This window comes from Amblyomma mixtum, chromosome 9 (genome assembly GCF_055824585.1).
Source record: "Amblyomma mixtum isolate Tamu chromosome 9, ASM5582458v1, whole genome shotgun sequence".
NCBI classification, from domain to species: domain Eukaryota; kingdom Metazoa; phylum Arthropoda; class Arachnida; order Ixodida; family Ixodidae; genus Amblyomma; species Amblyomma mixtum.
The window spans coordinates 97941325-97959205 of record NC_143020.1 but is presented as its reverse complement, the minus strand read 5'-3'; the positions used below and the strand labels follow the sequence as shown (position 1 = coordinate 97959205).

The 17881-nt window shown below is 46.3% G+C and overlaps 1 protein-coding gene across 1 annotated transcript in view; it reads right to left on the bottom strand.

The window, feature by feature from the left end:
• Positions 1–1715: 1715 nt before the first annotated feature.
• Positions 1716–17881, bottom strand: part of LOC149330269 (ras-related and estrogen-regulated growth inhibitor-like protein A) — a 45651-nt gene continuing 29485 nt past the window's right edge. Inside the window, exons 2-4 of the mRNA XM_089559794.1 lie at positions 6876–6932; positions 6180–6256; positions 1716–4468 (exon numbers count right to left, since the gene is read on the bottom strand). Coding sequence (XP_089415920.1) covers positions 4019–4468; positions 6180–6256; positions 6876–6932 — 584 coding nt within the window. The 3' untranslated portion in view covers positions 1716–4018. The remainder of the gene's footprint in view (positions 4469–6179; positions 6257–6875; positions 6933–17881) is intronic.

The following is a 17881-nucleotide window of genomic DNA, read 5'->3' as shown; positions in this document are numbered from 1 at the left end:
TCTACAATGCGTCTTTTTATATTCACTTGTAGTGGTAACAGAATAAAAAGAAATAATTGTGGTGCTCAATAACACTCGCGTTTGCGAAAGTAGAAATGTAAGAGTTTTGGGGGGCGATATACTACGCGAATGAAGCATTTTTCCACAAAGCCTCATATACAGAGCTATGGTTGTTAAAGCATCGTTTCCACGCCATCCCAAAGGGGCGCGACAATTCCAATTGCGGGTTGCAGCCGTAGGGCAGGAGGCGCTTTTCAGATAGTACCTGTACATAATTGCCTGGTATTATGCCTAGTATACTACGAGACATAAAGACCATGAGAATCAGGTGTAACACCCTCACATCCAAATTGGACGCTCACATTATTTTCACAGGGAGCATGCAAGGTTCTGTTCCGGAGAAACTTAAAAGGGTCTTCATCGGTTCTCAGGGTCTCAATGCAAGCTACCAGTCCAGGTTACTTCAAGGCTTAGCGTCTTCATCGCTTCTTCGTGTGCACGCAATGGTATGCTGATCCTGGAGTTCCCAACTATTCTGTAAGCGTTCTGTGTGCTGCCTACCCAGGGCGGCCGGAACCATTGCAAGCGTTTGTATACGCGAGCAGTCTTTTTTACAATGCGCTCGTGCTATATGGTCCTCATGATTTGAGTTTCGTGCAGGATCCTCCGTGAAGCTCCTCCATATTTCTTGGCATTCAATGGTGTAATTAGTGTGTGCGAACTATCTATCTGTCACTGGAGTGTTAGAGAAGTCTCATAGGTGCTCCAGTCGAAACTCAGGGAGCCCCATTCCGTCTTGCAGCGTGGAATGTGTATAGTTTCCATGAGTGCTTAGCATATTACCGGTTTGTAGCGACATACTCCGTGGAGCACTTTAGCAGGCATCTGAAACCTAATATGAGGATCACAAGTAACTCGACTATTGATGCTAATGAAGATCACGAGAAAATGAAAATGAACTAGATAAGAGGATAAGAGTGCTAGTGACTGTGCCTCCTTATGTCCCCTATTGAGCTTAATCTGTGTCTTTGCAGCGCGGGCACTCCTAAACAATTGCGCATTCCACGAGCCCCAACGTTCAATCTCTTCAATCCCAAAGAGTAGAACGGGCTGAGAAAAAGCGCAGTAGAAAACTGGTGACATGTCTTGTCCAACAACGCGTTGGTCCAGAATACGCTCGAGTGGCGGCAGCCCACGAAATGATTCGCTGGCCGACACCGACGTCAGGGAGGATCACTAGAATTGCAGCTACGAGAACTAACATTACCACCATTGCTGGGTGATGGTGGTGATGGTGATTATGCTGGCACTTACTTAGTCTGTGTCTCGCAAGACGCATTCCCTATCCCTCCCCCAAAAGCCAAGTGAGCACAGATGGGCTACAATGGCAGTCCTTCTGAGCGCCGAGTTTGGAATTCTTATGTTGAATTCGAAGTATATGGACGGCCGTCCTAGCACAAAATACATAGCTTATTCAGAAACGTAAATTCACCGATCTCATTACTGAAGGCTTGAATTTCTGAGCTCTGAAACAGCTTTAGAATCTCCAACAGCGCAGCCTTCCCTCTGGTTACGCCTTTCAAAGAGTAGAATTTGCACAACATCCAAAAGTCGAGTGCATTGCCTGTGTCATGATTGCCCCCTGTGTCATGATACAAGCCCACCAGACGAAGAGTGGCACACAACAGAGGTTGCAAATTTGGCAGCAAAAGGAATTCATGTGACATTTTATTATAAAACACCTGCTTGGAGGTTTCATCTTCATAAATACACATACATTTCATAACTGGACAAAAAATCGTAACACATTCGCGAGATATGAACACAAAATATTCTATTGCATAGGTGTGACAAGAGCGGGTGGCACTTTCTATGCGCCTGTTATGAAAAGAAAGAACCCTGTGAAGCAAAACCTCTGCAGTCTTAACTTCGTCATCTAATCACACAGCAGCGGGTGCGTCATTTTGGCACTTATATTTCCCGCATGCGCTTACAATGACCACGGTATCCTTGAACATGCTCTTGCTCCTCGAACAAAGCAACATGTACAAAAGAAAACAAAAATAAGTGCCTGCATGCGCAGCACTGAAAAGGCCGCAGTGCCGCTTCGGTACTGACACCGCAAATGTCTGTCTGAGATCACACCATCAAATAAATGAATGATTCGATGAATGCCGTGGTAGTAGAAAACGACAGTAACACTCTCGGGAGGAATGTGCATCCACAAAGATAGACAGCCTTGTATTCTTGGGTAAGATATTTAAGTTTACGCAAATGGCAGCGTTAACCTCACTGTTAAGCCCAGACTGGTTTTTTTCTGCCTAACGACGTAAAAAAATTGTCGACTCATTGCATTCTGTCACTTACCACCTAAGGAGAACTTGGTCATCAGAACGATAAATCCTCTGCAGTTTGGCACGACTTTTGCAAAACGGTTCAGCATAGTATCGCACCCCAAAAATGGTACGCGTTGGTGAGGAAACGCGCGTATACATGTAGGAATATAGCCGCCGCGGTGCCTCAGTGGCTATGGTGCTCGGCTGCTGTCCCGAAAGACGCGGGTTCGATCCCGGCCGCGGCGGTTGAATTTCTTTGGAGGAGAAATTCGAGGCCCGTGTACTGTGCGATGTCAGTGCACGTTAATGAACCCCAGGTGGTCGAAATTTCCGGAGCCCTCCACTACGGCGTCTCTCAGAGCCTTAGTCGCTTTGGGACGTTAAACCCCATAAACAAACAAACAAACAAACAAACATGTGGGAATATATATGTGTATGCAGAGAGAGCATTAAAGGCGCATTCACATCAGCGTGTGACGTTCCAGGTCTATTTCACTCTTTAGGTCTTCAAACAGGGCTGTTATCTTCTTTAGCATTAGCTTTACCATAAACGTACCTATCACAGTAACGCGTGTTCACAAGCCTTATTTGCGCTCATGCACAGCAGTTAATCACGATTGCCGTTAAAGAGCCATCTCTACAAAAAGAAACAGAATAATACAGACATGTTTGACGTTTTGTCAAGGAAAATAAGCATACCCTCGTCGGCCAGAAAGATTGTGACACGCTAATCCTCACTTAAAAAAACGAGTGTGCCGATATAATGATTTTAAAAAATGGCTATTCCAAGCCAACATGCCGAAAAGAAAGCATTCAGTTAGATGTCGGTCAACGCTTTGACGACTGAGAGAATTTCGCCTCTGTGGTTCACAATGCTGCACGTCATCCAGCACCACTTCATTCCCAAGGATCCAGTGCACAGACTGTAAAACGGTTTAAAGAAATGGGCAAAATACACGCACCAAAACCTGTACTCGGGTCACTGTTCTTCTTGAGGCAAGAAAAGCACAACTCTCATCACGAAATCACATTGTACCAAATGCAGTAAACAAAGACGCGACCTTCGTAACTGAACATAGAAAAGAGCACTACCACTCGTCGAAAGTCTCGAACACACCGATATGTGAAGCACATAGCCCACATTTAGACAGTCTATAGTGAAAAGTGTGAGCACATGCAGTCACTTTGTTTGCTGATTATTGTCTTCAGAGCCCTGCAGTCCCTCACACTGGAAACAGTGACGAACGCCAGTTCACATGCGTAGACGGGATGATTAAGTCAGCTGTGGTCACAACGGTAGGTATTCCTCTTGGCGAAAACAAGTAAGCACAGCTCATTGAAGCAGGGCACAGATAACTGCGCGAGTAACTGTATCACCAAATTTCAAGCAACGCATCCACACATGTGCGTCTTGGTGCCTAACACAACAGGCAGTCAGTAACGACTGGTGAGAGTCAGCTTCCCGGATTTACACAAATAGACACTTTTAAACGTTCACTCAGTCGTTCCATACGAGCTATGGTTCAGCACGTTGTATCCCAGCATTTGCACCACATTCAGACGTCACTGGCACACTGTACCGCACACCACTTCGAGAACAGCATAGACGTGCACAGGGTAGTACGACACAACCCTAGCTGTAGCACGACACACCACCAGTCATTTCCGATGCGTCAGTGCCCTCAGATGGACAGAGATGGCCTCTTCTTGCCGTTACGATTGGACTTGTGCGACTTTCCAAACACGATGCCAATCATCTTGGACACGGTCATGGCGGCGCCAGCCTTGCGGCGTATGGGGAGAGTCCTGAGCGCCTGCAGCGCTCGCGTCTCACGGATGAGGCTCTGGAAGGCAAGCGACACACCGACGTAGTTTTCGGCGGCTGACACCTCGTAGAACTGGCAGTGGAAGTGCAGAGACGCCTCGTGGCCGTCGTCCACACCAACTTGGCGACAATGTTCCAGGTCACGCTTGTTGCCCAGAAGGATCATGGGAGCCGAGCGGGCACCCCGAACTGCGACCAGGGTCTCCAGTAGGGCCCGCGCGTGGTCGAAGCTGGAACGCTCGCAGATACTGTACACCAGCACGAAGGCGTCGGCCCACGTTATGTGGTCATAGAGGCAGCCCGTCACCTGCGGTCGCGGTGGAAAGGAAGAATGTCGTAATTTTTATTAGCTAAGGCCACGAAAGATTACTTAGTGGTCTACTTCATATGTCATTCCAGTTGAAATGTTTTGCGCTTGAGGTTTGAAGAAACACACGTGACGAGGTAAGAGAAAAGTAAAAGGACAAATTACAAATGAGGCGGAATTATGTTCGCAAACAGCACGTTGTATGAAGCTCAACGGCAAAAAGATTTCAACTGCGGAGAACTGGAGTTACGCCGTCTGCATAAACGACGCACCCCTAAGACATCTTAGCACCAAACAAAGTACGCAGACAAGAAGGGTTCGAAGAAACTGGCGCTGACTTTCAAAATTTAGCGGCTGTTCAAGTTCTTTGCTTGTTTATTTTGCATCGCACTTGCATGAGTCTTGGCATTCAGTACCAACTAACTAGCTTAGCAGCAACGTTTCAGCAACACAAAGGTATCGCTAGCGAAAGACGTCCACTTAAGCAGGTTACTTCTTGCGACTGAAAGATTAACGATTTGTAATGGTAATAAGTGTATTTAACGCTAAGGCACACAAGGCTTTTTCTTTCTTGAGTGGCGTGATAATTAAGCCTGAGGACATCATCATCGTCCGGTCAGCTGCACTGAGCAGGCTGATCCGTCGACTTACGATATGGTGTGTTATCTGAGGCTTGCGGTCTAGAAACTCCGCATGCGCTATAACAAGCATTCTGACGGAGGGCTCAAGGTTAGCTTCAGCCACATAGGAACGCGCACTGTCGTCGGACAATGCAAATGAGTCGCCGCATCTTAGCTTCACAGGAATGCAGCCGCCATAACGTAGCCTCAAGCCTACGTCAGTCTGTTGATCAGCCCAGTGGTTTAATGCCAGCATGAATGGTTCATGGATTCGAAAGTTGACTTTCTAATAACCATAACATTGAGCGGTAGTCCCTGTTGGCACCCTCTGGGAGCCAATAAAGCTGTTTTAGGGGTTGAGTAGGAAGGCATCGTTATCAACGAGGGGGCAACAGGGCGCCCTTGGTCCCGAAATGGTCAGGTTCTTTTATGGTAAAATTCTGCCCTAAATTACTGCAAGCGGCCTTAGTATCAGCTAGGCAATATCGCATCTAATTTGGAAGCTTACGCATACAGACTCACTTACAGACTGGCTGCCCTCGGCCGCCGCGGTGGCTCAGCGGTTATGGTACTCGGCTGCTGACCAAAAAGACGCGGGTTCGATCCCGGCCGCAGTGGCTAGAATTGCTTTGGAGGAGAAATTCTAGAGGCCCGTGTACTGTTCGATGTCAGTGCACGTTAAAGAACCCTAGGTGGCCGAAATTTCCGGAGCCCTCCACTACGGCGTCTCTCATAGCCTTCGTCGCTTTGGGACGTTAAACCCCATAAACCAAACCAAACCAGACTGACTGCCCTCATTTTGTGTGCCACAGTATGCCGATGGATCATAAACATGCCTCGTACCACCATCCAGTCACCATCTTTAAGCCGTCGTCTCATGGCCTGATAATCAATGCCAGAAAGGTTTGTCACACATGTGCGCATATTCGCGCAATCTGCTGCATGCTGCTAATCTGCGATGGAGGCAGTTCCGAACTATCAAATGTTCAACCAATCACCGAAGCCGACCTCACGTGGAATGCCTGAGTAAATTAAGAAAAATGGCATAAAACCATTTTCTCGAAGAAAAAGACAGCCTGGTGCGCACCTACCATGCAACAAGACGAGTCCAGTATTTCGACGTCTGTCGCCACGTTGTCGAACGTGACGTTGTGCCGGTACAGCATATCTGTAAAAAAAAAAAAAAAGCAAATCATAAGCAGGTATAATCACTTGACTGGTTAGAAAATAACTGTTCAGCATAACGCCTCATTGCGTTCTCGACAATGTAGCTATAAAATACTGCACCAGCTGTTCTAAACCTATGGCGGCGTTACCAGCTTCTGCGTACTTAGTGATGCCTCACTTAACTTGGCTCATCCGTTTCAATGTAAAAGTTTATAGTATACAAATGTAATCCGACTAGCGATACCAATAACCGAGCTTAAAGGATCTTAGATGTCCTTTGTTAGCCTTATTCCTGACATCGAGTGTATCTGAACCCCAAGAATGGCACATGCTTGTCATTAGTAAACACAAACTTGTTTCGTTGTACGCATTTGTGCTCAGCCACACCACCTAAACCGTTGTTCATAAAGATCCAGTCAGGCGAAGAGAGATCAAAGAGGTCGAAACAAACGGAGAAATTACAGGTATCATATGGCCGGAGCAACACCATTAGCATAGCCGTAGCAAGCTTTGTCGGTTATTCCTATCGTGCATCCTTGCCAGGCGGAGAAATAGACGAAATTGTCGCTCCGCAGGCAATCAGTGAAATGATGGCTTAGCGAGACAAATGAAGTGCTTACCTTTGCTTGAGCTGTACTCTCCTATATACCGCTTTGTGAGGTACCGCACGGTAACGGCTGCAATAAAGAGAAAGAAAAGAATGAATATCTGCAATTGGGGATTTGTATTTGTTTGTGCCTTAAGAAAGTGCAATAAAAATATGTACGGGAAAGAACAGCAGGCCGACCACGCAAGAACAAAATATTTCAGAAAGCACTGAAAAAATCCGGGAAAGACATTTAAGACTGCATGTGATAATACGAAAGCATTACTGCCCCTGGGTGCATCGTATGACACCACCCACACACACACACGCGTATGACACCACACGGCACGCTGTACGACAAACGACTATCACAATTTTAGTACGAATGTAGGGAAGACTGGCGTCACATTGAGGTCGGCAAGTGACAATTATATACGCACGAACGACATGTGTAAGATTGTCCGAAGTGGCGGTGTTCGGCTTGTTGTGTGCGTAATAGGGCCGCTTGATGACGTCACCCTATTTGTCTTGCCATCTTTGTGATTTTCTATACCATTTATGCGTATATATACACACACACACGCCGCTGGCTTTTCTCGTCATGGGGCTATTAACGCCTTCGCATTAGAATTGCGTACTTCTGCAGAGCTAAGCATGAAATTTCGCATCCCAAATACACCGCGCGTGACATAGTTGGGTATGGAAAAGGAGACATGGATACAAACTTTCGAAGCAGCCTAGAGGAGTTTTCCAGCCGTAATATGTAACATCTCCAAAAGCTCCATTCCGGATACAAGAACACCCGAACATGCACAACAAGCTAAAAGCCCGCAATAGCAAAGACACCAGCGTTCAGTGGCCACCAAAGTTAGGATGCACAGCAGACAGCTTGTCCCCAAACGGAACGCAGTCCTATATTGCAGCTGCAAAACTGCGCGGCAAGCGACGTCCTCACACGAGTTCGCTCTGTGACCGAACCACCCAGGAAGTCAGCTTCGCTGAGCCACGCGAAGAAAGGAAAGTTAAGCCCACGGTGAAAAAAGGAACCGAAAAAGGAAAAAGAAACAAACTTCGAAAGAGCCAGAAGCGGATGCCTCGGTTCCCACTCAGGTGCCACCGATTCATATACAGGAGGCGTTTCCTTGTGTCCACTTCCGCGATGCCGGCTTGGCGACAATGTGCGACCTCCCTCCCCCCAGAACGGAACAAATACGCAGCAATGAACACAAACAAACCTGGAAAAGGCTGTAGACGAACGGTGACAGCGCGCCCCTAGCTGTACGTCCCAGTGGACGAGCCTGTGGCTGCTAAACTGACAAGCGAGTCAACCGTCCCGCTTAAACGCGCCAGCCTCACGGCAGCCTTCGAGCTGTCCGTTACCGCAATGGGGATTTATATGAGGCCCGAAGACTTGCCCTCTTGATGTGTGTGGTTGACCGCGCGTAGGGAGCGAAGAACTGCCAAGACGTCGCACGACTGACTCGACTGTCTAGGGGACAGAGTGGCTCGAAATAGGGCGACTTCTTTCACCCGTGCTGCCTTAACTTGGCCAGCCATTTCCTTTTTCTTCGTAATTTGTATCTGCAGCCCGCCGAGACTCTCTTCATTCGCCATCTGAGCACGTTTGCAGCTGATAAACGCGGCGTAAAGGTCCTAAAACGTCTGGCTCTTCTAGTTCTTGTTCTGGGTCCTTTGGACTAGTCTTGCGGTTCTTCAAGAGTGGAAAACGACAGGCGGAACTGACCACGTTAGCCTTTATTTCGCTCCGTTTTTTGCAGTAACAGTGAAGTGCATGCAGCCTCATCTCGAAATAGTGTGTCATGTCAGTCACTTTATTGAGCGGCGACTTTCATTTATGCTGCGTGGAACTCTAGTTTTTAAAAAGTCGATTAGGTACGCACGTGACTATCAAGATGACGGTGAAGACAGTTCGTTCTTTCGATGTCTGTTTCCTTTTATGTACTTCTTCCAGGCAATCTCAAGCAGCGCAGATAATTGGCCCAATATTGGCAATGCATTGGCAAAACTGGTCCTACAAAACACCAGAGTGAAACCACCTCTTTCCGATATTGGACCGATTACCTGTGCTACTTGGGACGTAGTTGACTGCTGCCGACTAGAAAGGGTTTAAGCTCCGCATCAGCACTGTTTTGGCAACCTGGGACAATGTGAAATGAGAGAACTTGAAATGCGGGCTTTCGTATTAAGCAAACTTGGAAACATTTATATTAAGGCTCCATCAAAGTTGCAACTAGAATCTCGAAAACCACAGTGAACTGATTTCACGCCCCACTTCCATTTTCAGCGTGTGTTCGCTGAAAATGGCCCGCCTTGGCTACCACGTAATGACGGCAGTGATTTTTGACGCCGGTGGCCTGACTTTGGGTGTCCGTATTCTTACGCCCTCTGTTGTATTACCTAAGCGCTGCAAGCTGCAGATATGGACAGAAAAATATTTCTTCAGAATATCCAACTAACGCCTCCTCTTTACACTTTTCGTAATTGGAATAGACGGAGTGAACTTCCGCGGCTTAATGGCACGTCCTTGGCCATAAAACTTAGGCACTGATATAGAGCGATTGGCAAACACACAAGTAAAACCAACAAAAGAGTACTTAAACAATACCACTTATGGGGATTTTAGATGTTGAAGGTATTCCGGCGCATTTCGAGTTGAATAGCCTGCCTTGACGTCTTGCTCTACGCCGCATCTTTCCCTCTTTCTTGTGTCTCTTTGTTCCGAGGCTGAATGGAAACCAATGTACATACCTGAATAGTACCCACCCTTCTCCGTAGCTTGCTTTTGTTCTCAATCTATCAGTTTGCTCATTTTCAGTGAAAAAAAACACTGCAATAATAACATTTATGCAGACCACGGCGATGAAAGAAGATTCAGAAAAAAGTACTGTGTATGATCTGTCATTAACTGACCACTGAGGGCTATGCTTGTCTAATTTTTCATCCTTAAGACAGCTCGAAGATGTGCCCCTCTTTGAATTCCCGGCGACAGTACAGAGGATATTTCCCGCGCCAAACAGACTAAACATAGCAAAATAATCCCCGAACAATGTCCAACGTCTCCTGACTTACGGAGCTTTCTCACGTGGCCTACGGAAAACGGGTGCTCACTTCCGCCATCGTCATTTATGGTGTCTACCGTACGACGGGCGCATGGAAGGCCCTCTGGAGTTCCTAGAAACAAACAGTTTGGTCGTACGTTTCGCAGCCTCTTAGTTCACTGGAGAACAGCCGTCCTGCCTATTGTTCTATTCTTTCCTAAACGCCAACAGAGGGCGCTGTGCTCTTCCGGGATGGTGTGACACCTCGTGCCGAGATACGTAAGTAACAATAAGGCGAAAAAGAATAGCAGACGTCCACCAACGGTTGTTATTCGCCCTGCACACAGAGTTATTACCAGTGTACCAGGTGATAAATGTGTGCTGAGGGATTGAACGACGAACGGAAATGCTAATAAATGTAGTGTTGTGGCTCGCCTGAGGGTGATCAACGAAACCGTGGGTATATTCACAATTGACTGTTGAGAAGTACGCGTACGACAGCAGCATATATCTCGCTCTTTTAGTGAATGAATCCTTCTATTTTCGCTGATATTGAGGCTTCGGGGATCGCTGGTAACCCTAAAAGTGGCATCAATTCGTATTCAGCAAAAAAAAAAACGAAATTTTTCAATGCTGTATGTTCTATCGTACTTCACACTGCTTCTACGCATAGCGCTTGAGACAACTGATTTTGATGCTCCTAAACTTTTCGCGACGGCCACATAGTTTATGTTTTTTGTTAATAACTAATTACTCTCTCTCAAGAGTGAATGCTGTGAAATGCCTGCGGTCTTAGTAGCGCTAGCTTACCGTGAGAAGTTCTTTAATACGAAACAAGTGACGGCCAGAAAATCGATATTTACTCACCGGAACTGGTTATTTTTTTAGTGCGTCGTGAATTATACGCAGCTGTCAAGTTGAGAAAAACAGCGTCAGTTTGGTGTTGCGCTATGCAAGCATGCCACATACAGAAAAAAAAGTGAGCCCGCAGATTTGCGATTTTTGAGCTTTACCTGTCCACCTCTCTTAACCAATATTTGTTAGGAGGGGCTGAATTACTTCAGCGTGGTATTCACTGTGCTTCGTATGTATACATTACTTCATGGACAGGGCTTTTGAAACGCTGACTAAAAATCAATAAATCTCTTCGTTCATTTCTTGTCTACCACCGTTCGCATTGCTTGTAAATAACACTTACTAGCAACGCTGAAAGTCAAGAAATAAATAAATTCATTGCTGTCATAGCCGTAACATCAATAACACAATGATTCTACTAATGGTGGCGTGCTCTTGCCGTAGTGTTGTGCTATCGCATCAGGTTCCTGATGTAGATGTCACGATAGTCCTGCTGCACTCTCTAAACACGAAAGGAGAAACAAGGGAATAAGCTTCTCTAGCACACTCCTATTAAGGGACATTGTATTCTGCCCAAGCCCTGGAGTAGAGTTTCATCACTTAAAGAATGGAACACTTACGGTTGGCAACTGGCACAAATTCCCTTTTGAAAACATGCGAAGGTCTAGCAGTTACGAAGATCTTAACCGAGGCTTCAACCTCCCCTATTTGCTGATCTCAGAACCTTCGGTGCCGCATTTAAAAACCTTCTCCCACTGCTGCCTGCATCAAATTACTATGCCTTACAGTGGCAATATATATCCATTGCCAAGGGTAAGCATTCCGTATACTTAGTGATCGAAATCGACTCCAGAACTCGGGCTGCATACGCTGTCTCTAAAATGAAGTGCGCTAGAGGAGAGCTTTCTCCGTTTTTACCCCCATGTAGGCTTTTTCGTGTTTAGAGTGTACACATAAGCGCAGGTTGTACGTCTCACTCTGTTGCGTGCAGCGCACTAGCGAAGTAGTTAGTTTTAACTATAAAAAAGCAGCACATTTCTCGCCAAGATGAATTACCAATTAGCCTGATCCAGACTTTGGCCGGCATCAGTGGTTTGGCATTTATATTTTTATTTCTATACTTTTTTGTCACTTTTTACGGTTGCCTGTCTGTACCGTCCGCTGTAGCTTAATACCTTGCCGACGGATCACCGATGTTGATAGATCACGTTCCGGGGTAATTACGAAATGGTACCCTGCGTGGCGTGATCCCCGGGGGTATACATTACACAGCGAAGCCTAATCAAGTCATTGCTTTAATGTATTTTGGTCCCGCTAAACCTGTCACTGTAGCGAAGGAATGGGAGAGGTGCACCACGGAAGTCGATGACTTCCTGGATCGCGCCCGGAAACATCGTTCAGTGAAGCCATCTTAAACAGCAGCAAGAATGGAGGTCGTTCAAACTGACTACGCACACTGTGGTTAGAACGACTGGGGCAGAAAAGGAACAAATCTACCGCGAGCGAATCGCCATTTGGAAACGCGTTCTCTCGCATGAGTTCCCGTTGGAGACACGAAACGATATGTAGTTGAACCTCGTTATAACGAAGTTAAAGGAGCCTGATAGTTACTTCGTTATAGCTATGACTTCGTTATAGCCCGTGTTGACCAAGCTTCGAAGGGGAATTGTCATTCCTTCGTTACATCCAAAAGTTCATTGTAAACTATTTCGTTATAGCGAGGTTCGACTGTCTATCGACGTTGCACAAGCTCGTGAGGAAAATTTTCTAAACCTCTAAACCTCTGTCGCTACTCCACCATCACCGATCGCACCGTAGAGATGTGGCTTGATCTGTTCAGTTGTTCCTTTCTCACATTTACGCATCACATGCCGAAGCAAAACGCAAAAGAATATTCTGCAAACCGACAACTTTGAAACGCGACGAAAAAGGAAAGAATACCATTGTGGTCATTGGTTTTTGCCGAACCACAAAATGTGCCAGCTAACACTATTCACATGAGGGAATAATGACGTGGCGGCAGTTCCGACGACGCAAAGCCACAGTCAAACACAAAGACAGTTCGCGTCAACCAATTCCAAAACGCGCGGCATAAATTCGGGGGACGGTTGGCTTCTGCTGATGTTTTCTTCGCGCCTTTTATTTGTTGTAACGGCACGTTATTCAAGCGCAAAAGAACCATTGTACATTATACTAGTTTGAAATGGACGCATTTCTAAAACACTGAACAAACAGAAGCTCTAGGCAATGTGAAGGAGACAGCCGCCACTTAGTAATCAAAATATTTATTTCTAACCGGCTGCCTCTCTCTTCGTCTGTCAATGTTTACGCCCTCGTTTTCTATTACTCCGAGTTATGAACCATGCCCCTACCGGCTGAGTTAACTGCGAACTGTCAGGCACTGGTGAGCCGTCAGTCCAAGCCGTCACGCCCGTGACAATCGTACAATGATGGTTAGCCAGATAACCGAACGGCCCAAAAGCACACAAGATTATGCCGGTCTAGTCGAAGCGTAGTTAGTTGCCCCGTTCTGGTGCATGTCTACATGTCTACCCCCACCATTCTTTAAGAACATGTGTGTGCATACGTGTGCGTGCATTAAGTGCCAAGCAAGCAAGGAAGCAACTCCCTAAATTTTTTTGCCTTACAATACCTCGGCACTGAAGTGGACCCTACAACTGGTCACAGCAAATTAGAGGACACACTATTGCTCCCCTAGCCGGCCGCTGACGCTATTACCCAGGTTTAACTTCAAAATAAGATCAAGAGAAATCTTGAAGTCGATTATATTTTCACATGTTTAAGTGCCGCCTCAGACGCAGCCAACGTCTTCCTCGGCAACCCTAGGACTCGACCAACGCCGTGGAAGAAGCGATCGGCCTCGCCAGCTTAAGCCGGACAGCCTAGAGATCAGGGGGCGTTGTTCGTGCATACCCAGACTGCATGCTTGCCGTCCTTCCCGGCATACCGACCGCTATTGCCTGCCACTCTGCCTCATCTAGCAGAGCTGAAGGCCCCGAAACACGCGATCTGCCGGCCAATAGACGTCATGTTGAGGCAGCGCATAGTTCTTGTTTTGCCTACCGCTTTTCTTGTTGATGCAGGTGCTCTTCTATGCCCCCCGCTGGGTGAACCCTTGCTGCTGTCAGAATGCAAATATATGCCTCCTATATGAACATACGCCGTTCACGACGAACCAAAGCGAGCTTTGAGAGTAATTGCCCTGCACCGGTTATGGATTTAAAGAATGTTTTTGCTTCGTTTTTGGCGGAAACTGTTCGGACCTTCTTCATAGAAAATGGCTTTCTATGTTGCGGCTGAAAACTCTCGCTTAATAGAGTGACATCCTTCTTTACTGAAGTTTCAAACGGTAGTCTATATGCACCATAAGCACTGTCTACTAAAACATTCTGCTCCGCTTGGTGCGCTTGAAGAGCAAGGTATACGCGTAGGACAAGGAGGAGGTTATCAGGACAATGGGCCATTTCTGCAAATTTGCTAAGCGTGTGCTTTAAAGGTAGAGCATTGAGAGGAGGGCAGGGATGCTGTAAAGTTTTCTTTGTCAATTCTTTGCCTACAAGGAAGTCAAGAACACCGCAAATTTTAATGCTTAGCATTAGAAGCCCCGTGAAGCCAAACTGCATCGTCAGTCATAAAATTATCCCATTGGCTGCAAGGACGCGATGCCACCAGACCTTAGCATTACCTTTGTATTGAGGGAAGTGACGTCAGCAGATAAGAACATTACCATTGGCTGGAGGTAAGCCACGTGACAAGGCCGGAATAGACGTCAATAATGGTAAAGGTATCGACAGTTGGTAATGCTATCTCAATGCCAACACGCATAGCAATGAGACGCCCGTGAATTTTTGTTCCTTTGCTTGCTTGTTGCCAGCTCGGAGCCATTTGCGCCCGAGCATGTTCTTCAGTGGAGCCCAGAACATTAGATTTGTAGTTATTGTTGACACGCTGGACTTGTTTTGATCGCATATACGCGCAGCTCCGGCAAGTTTTATTATGGCAAGGGCACAGTTAAGTCCGTTCTTCCGGTCATCGATGCCAGCGGAGGAGTAAACCTTTTACCGAGTGTTAGGGCTACGTTCCACCAGTTTTTCTGTTTCAGGTGTCTATTGGAAACAACAGGAAGGCTTAAGCAGCCTCACGAAATCAAAAACACATGACATGGAAACATGTACCTGGCATACACGCGTATTACATCGAGAACGCGAAGCTTCATTGCAATGCAATAAGATTCGGCTTGGCCCTTAGCGACCGTCCCCTTTGCCAAATACGACAACCCTCGAGCAGAGAACTGTTGTCCAGACTCGATATGGCCTCGGCCAAAGAAAGAAAAGACAGTGTAATTGCTGGACATTTCTCACCCCCGACACAAACGCATGATTGCCTATAAGAGGTAATTAGCGGATTGGAATACCCCGGAGCATATTTCAGCCCCGAAATAAAGGTGTCCGGTGAGGAGACGTCTCATTTAATGGCGAACTTCTCCCAAGTGGTCCAACCACTCTTGCGTCATTTCAAGCCAAGGTGGCTTCGTGGTTCTACTCACGTGGCCTAAGTGAACAGTCACGTGACTTCATTGTGGGTCAGGAAGTGCTAATTGTTTCGAGCACTTTACACACGCAGTTTGTGCCGTGTGGCCGGCGTCACGCGGTCTAAACGCAATGATTCTTCGCCGGGAAAAAACTGGCGTTGTTGCTGCATATCATGCGGTTTTATTCTGTGTCCAACCAATCTCGACGTATTCTAAGCGGCAGGGGTAACATTACGTAACGCAACCTAACGTGCCACTGAGCGCAAATCCTGCGCGGGGACTCGTCCGACAACGAGGTGCACTCATTGTTAGTATGCTTCGGCACCAACGTTCACTGAGATAAGCAATTGATAGCTGTAGTTGATGAATATAATTGATGCAAATAAAGTTGGATCAGTTTATCATTTAGAGACATTCAGCATTGGAGAGTCTTCCAGTTGTATCAGTTTATCATTTAGAGACATTCAGTATTGGAGAGTCTTCCTGAAAATTGCAACTACTCTTTACTTCAGGAACAGTAGTCATCAGTGCTATATGTACGCAATAATTGTGCGTTGTTGATCTGATCACACTGAAGAGAGCATCCTAGCATTCAAAACACCATGGTAAGTAGATGAGTAACTAAACAGGCAGTTGTATACGCTTAACAGGGTCCTAGAAAGGCGCTAGAAAGAGCAGCTATCAAGCTTGTAACTATTAAGCCTAGAAACAGCAGTGCCTACTGGCAAAGAGTTTCAAAACTGTATTTGCTCTGCTTATTAGGACTGCCGTGCACCAATAATACATTGATTTTTAGCAGCAATTAAGGAACTCAGGGCGCATTAGGCCTCAGATCAAGGGAAATAAAAAATGCGCGGCAAGGTAGTCTTCTACAATGCTTTATAAAATTCAGAGGTGACGGCGGGCTACCTTCGCTTCAAAGTATGTTACAAAAACGTTTTCACAAGTTCTCCGTTTCGGTTCCACCAGCAGTAATTGTGTTCGTGAGAAAAAGTTCATCTTTTCTTACAGCTCTGTTTCTTCTTGGTTGTTTTACCACAATTTTATTTCTTAGAGAAGATGTCAACCTACTAAGAAAGTTAATCTAGCAGTTTAGGCTCAGCCCAATAGCCTATAGACACTGTCTTCAAAGTGTTAGCAGGCCTTGGACTTGTTTGCGTCAACAGCTTAGTATTCATTTATGCTTAAACTTGCGCAAGTTAGATAGCTTCTAGCTATACAACAAAGAGCGGGCATAAACAGACCAGGCGCAACGCTCCAGGAAAAGAGGGGACATATGTCTAAAAAGGCTAAAAAAAACGTTATCCTGTTAAGTGCAGTTCATTGTGACACGGATTCCAGTGGCTTTTTTTTATTGTGCATCGTATCACTACAAACACGGCGAATGTTTCCATCGGAGTTTGTTCCTCGCGATATTTGTTTGTTCCCCAAGATAGCACGCCTAAGTTACCTAACTCGTTTCGAAGTTATATAGGCAGTTTACTGACTAGCAAAGTAGAGGTGTTTCGCTGTTGTATAGTGAATGTACAACGCAGCGACGTCTTTAAAGGTTTTTTACGGTCGATCGTAAAACTTGTTGCCTGCGATGTCACGCTGCTCGTTGGGGATACGCTACGGAGTGTGTCTGGTATTGATTCTTGGGGACAGATGCGGGTTCAGAACTGACTGGCTTAACTAAAACTTGTTGGCGGTTTGGCCCGCATTTTTATCAAACAATCCAAGCACAATGACCAAGGAGTGATCGGCTACGTTCAATGAGCTCTTCACAATTTACATGTCATTCCTTCACTTCCATCTCAGCTAAATACGTTTACCAGGTGATATTCACTTTTTGAAGGTCTTTCAAGGTTGTATTAATTATTGAAGCGATGGCATGAGAGGCTTTATCCCGAAAAAAAAAAAGTGACGGACGATTTAGTGTGGTTAGATCAAATACGAAATAGGCGCACTAGTACTTCTGTTTTCCTTTCCAGGCTCAGTTTTCAATTTCAAGTAGGCTTCAGACAAAGATTGGCGAAATTGGTGAGTGGGAACCTTACTGCTAGCGACCTAAACCTGTAGGGGAAGATCCACCCCTTGTGACGCGGTTGTGACGCGTAAGCCTATTTCATATATGCAGAATATGTCATTCTATACTTTACATTTACAGATTGCTGGCAGTTCGCACACCCCTGCTGGAGCAGTATGCAGCAGTTGAGCATTGCGCCAGCGGCCCGAGATGGTAGGTGCTGCCACTGGTGGGCTTTGCAAGAACCAAGTTGCTCTCCGCGAGCAACCTCTCGCGACCAGTCATTAATTGAACTGCCCCCCCCCCCCCCGCCACTGTGGGCATTTTGTACACAATCCACTGCACAGGTTGTGATGACGTCACAAGTTCCCGTGACCTTGATCAGCCAGACAGACGGTGACCAGACAGAAAGTGGCCAGATTAGCCGACAGACAGTTGCGAAATAGGTGAGAGGGGCCATAAGTGCTAGAACTACAACACTCTGAGCGGCATCAGCTAATTTTTATGTCGCAAGTGACATCGTCTGCCACCTGCAACCATGGCAGGTGGAGACACGGTAAGAGCTC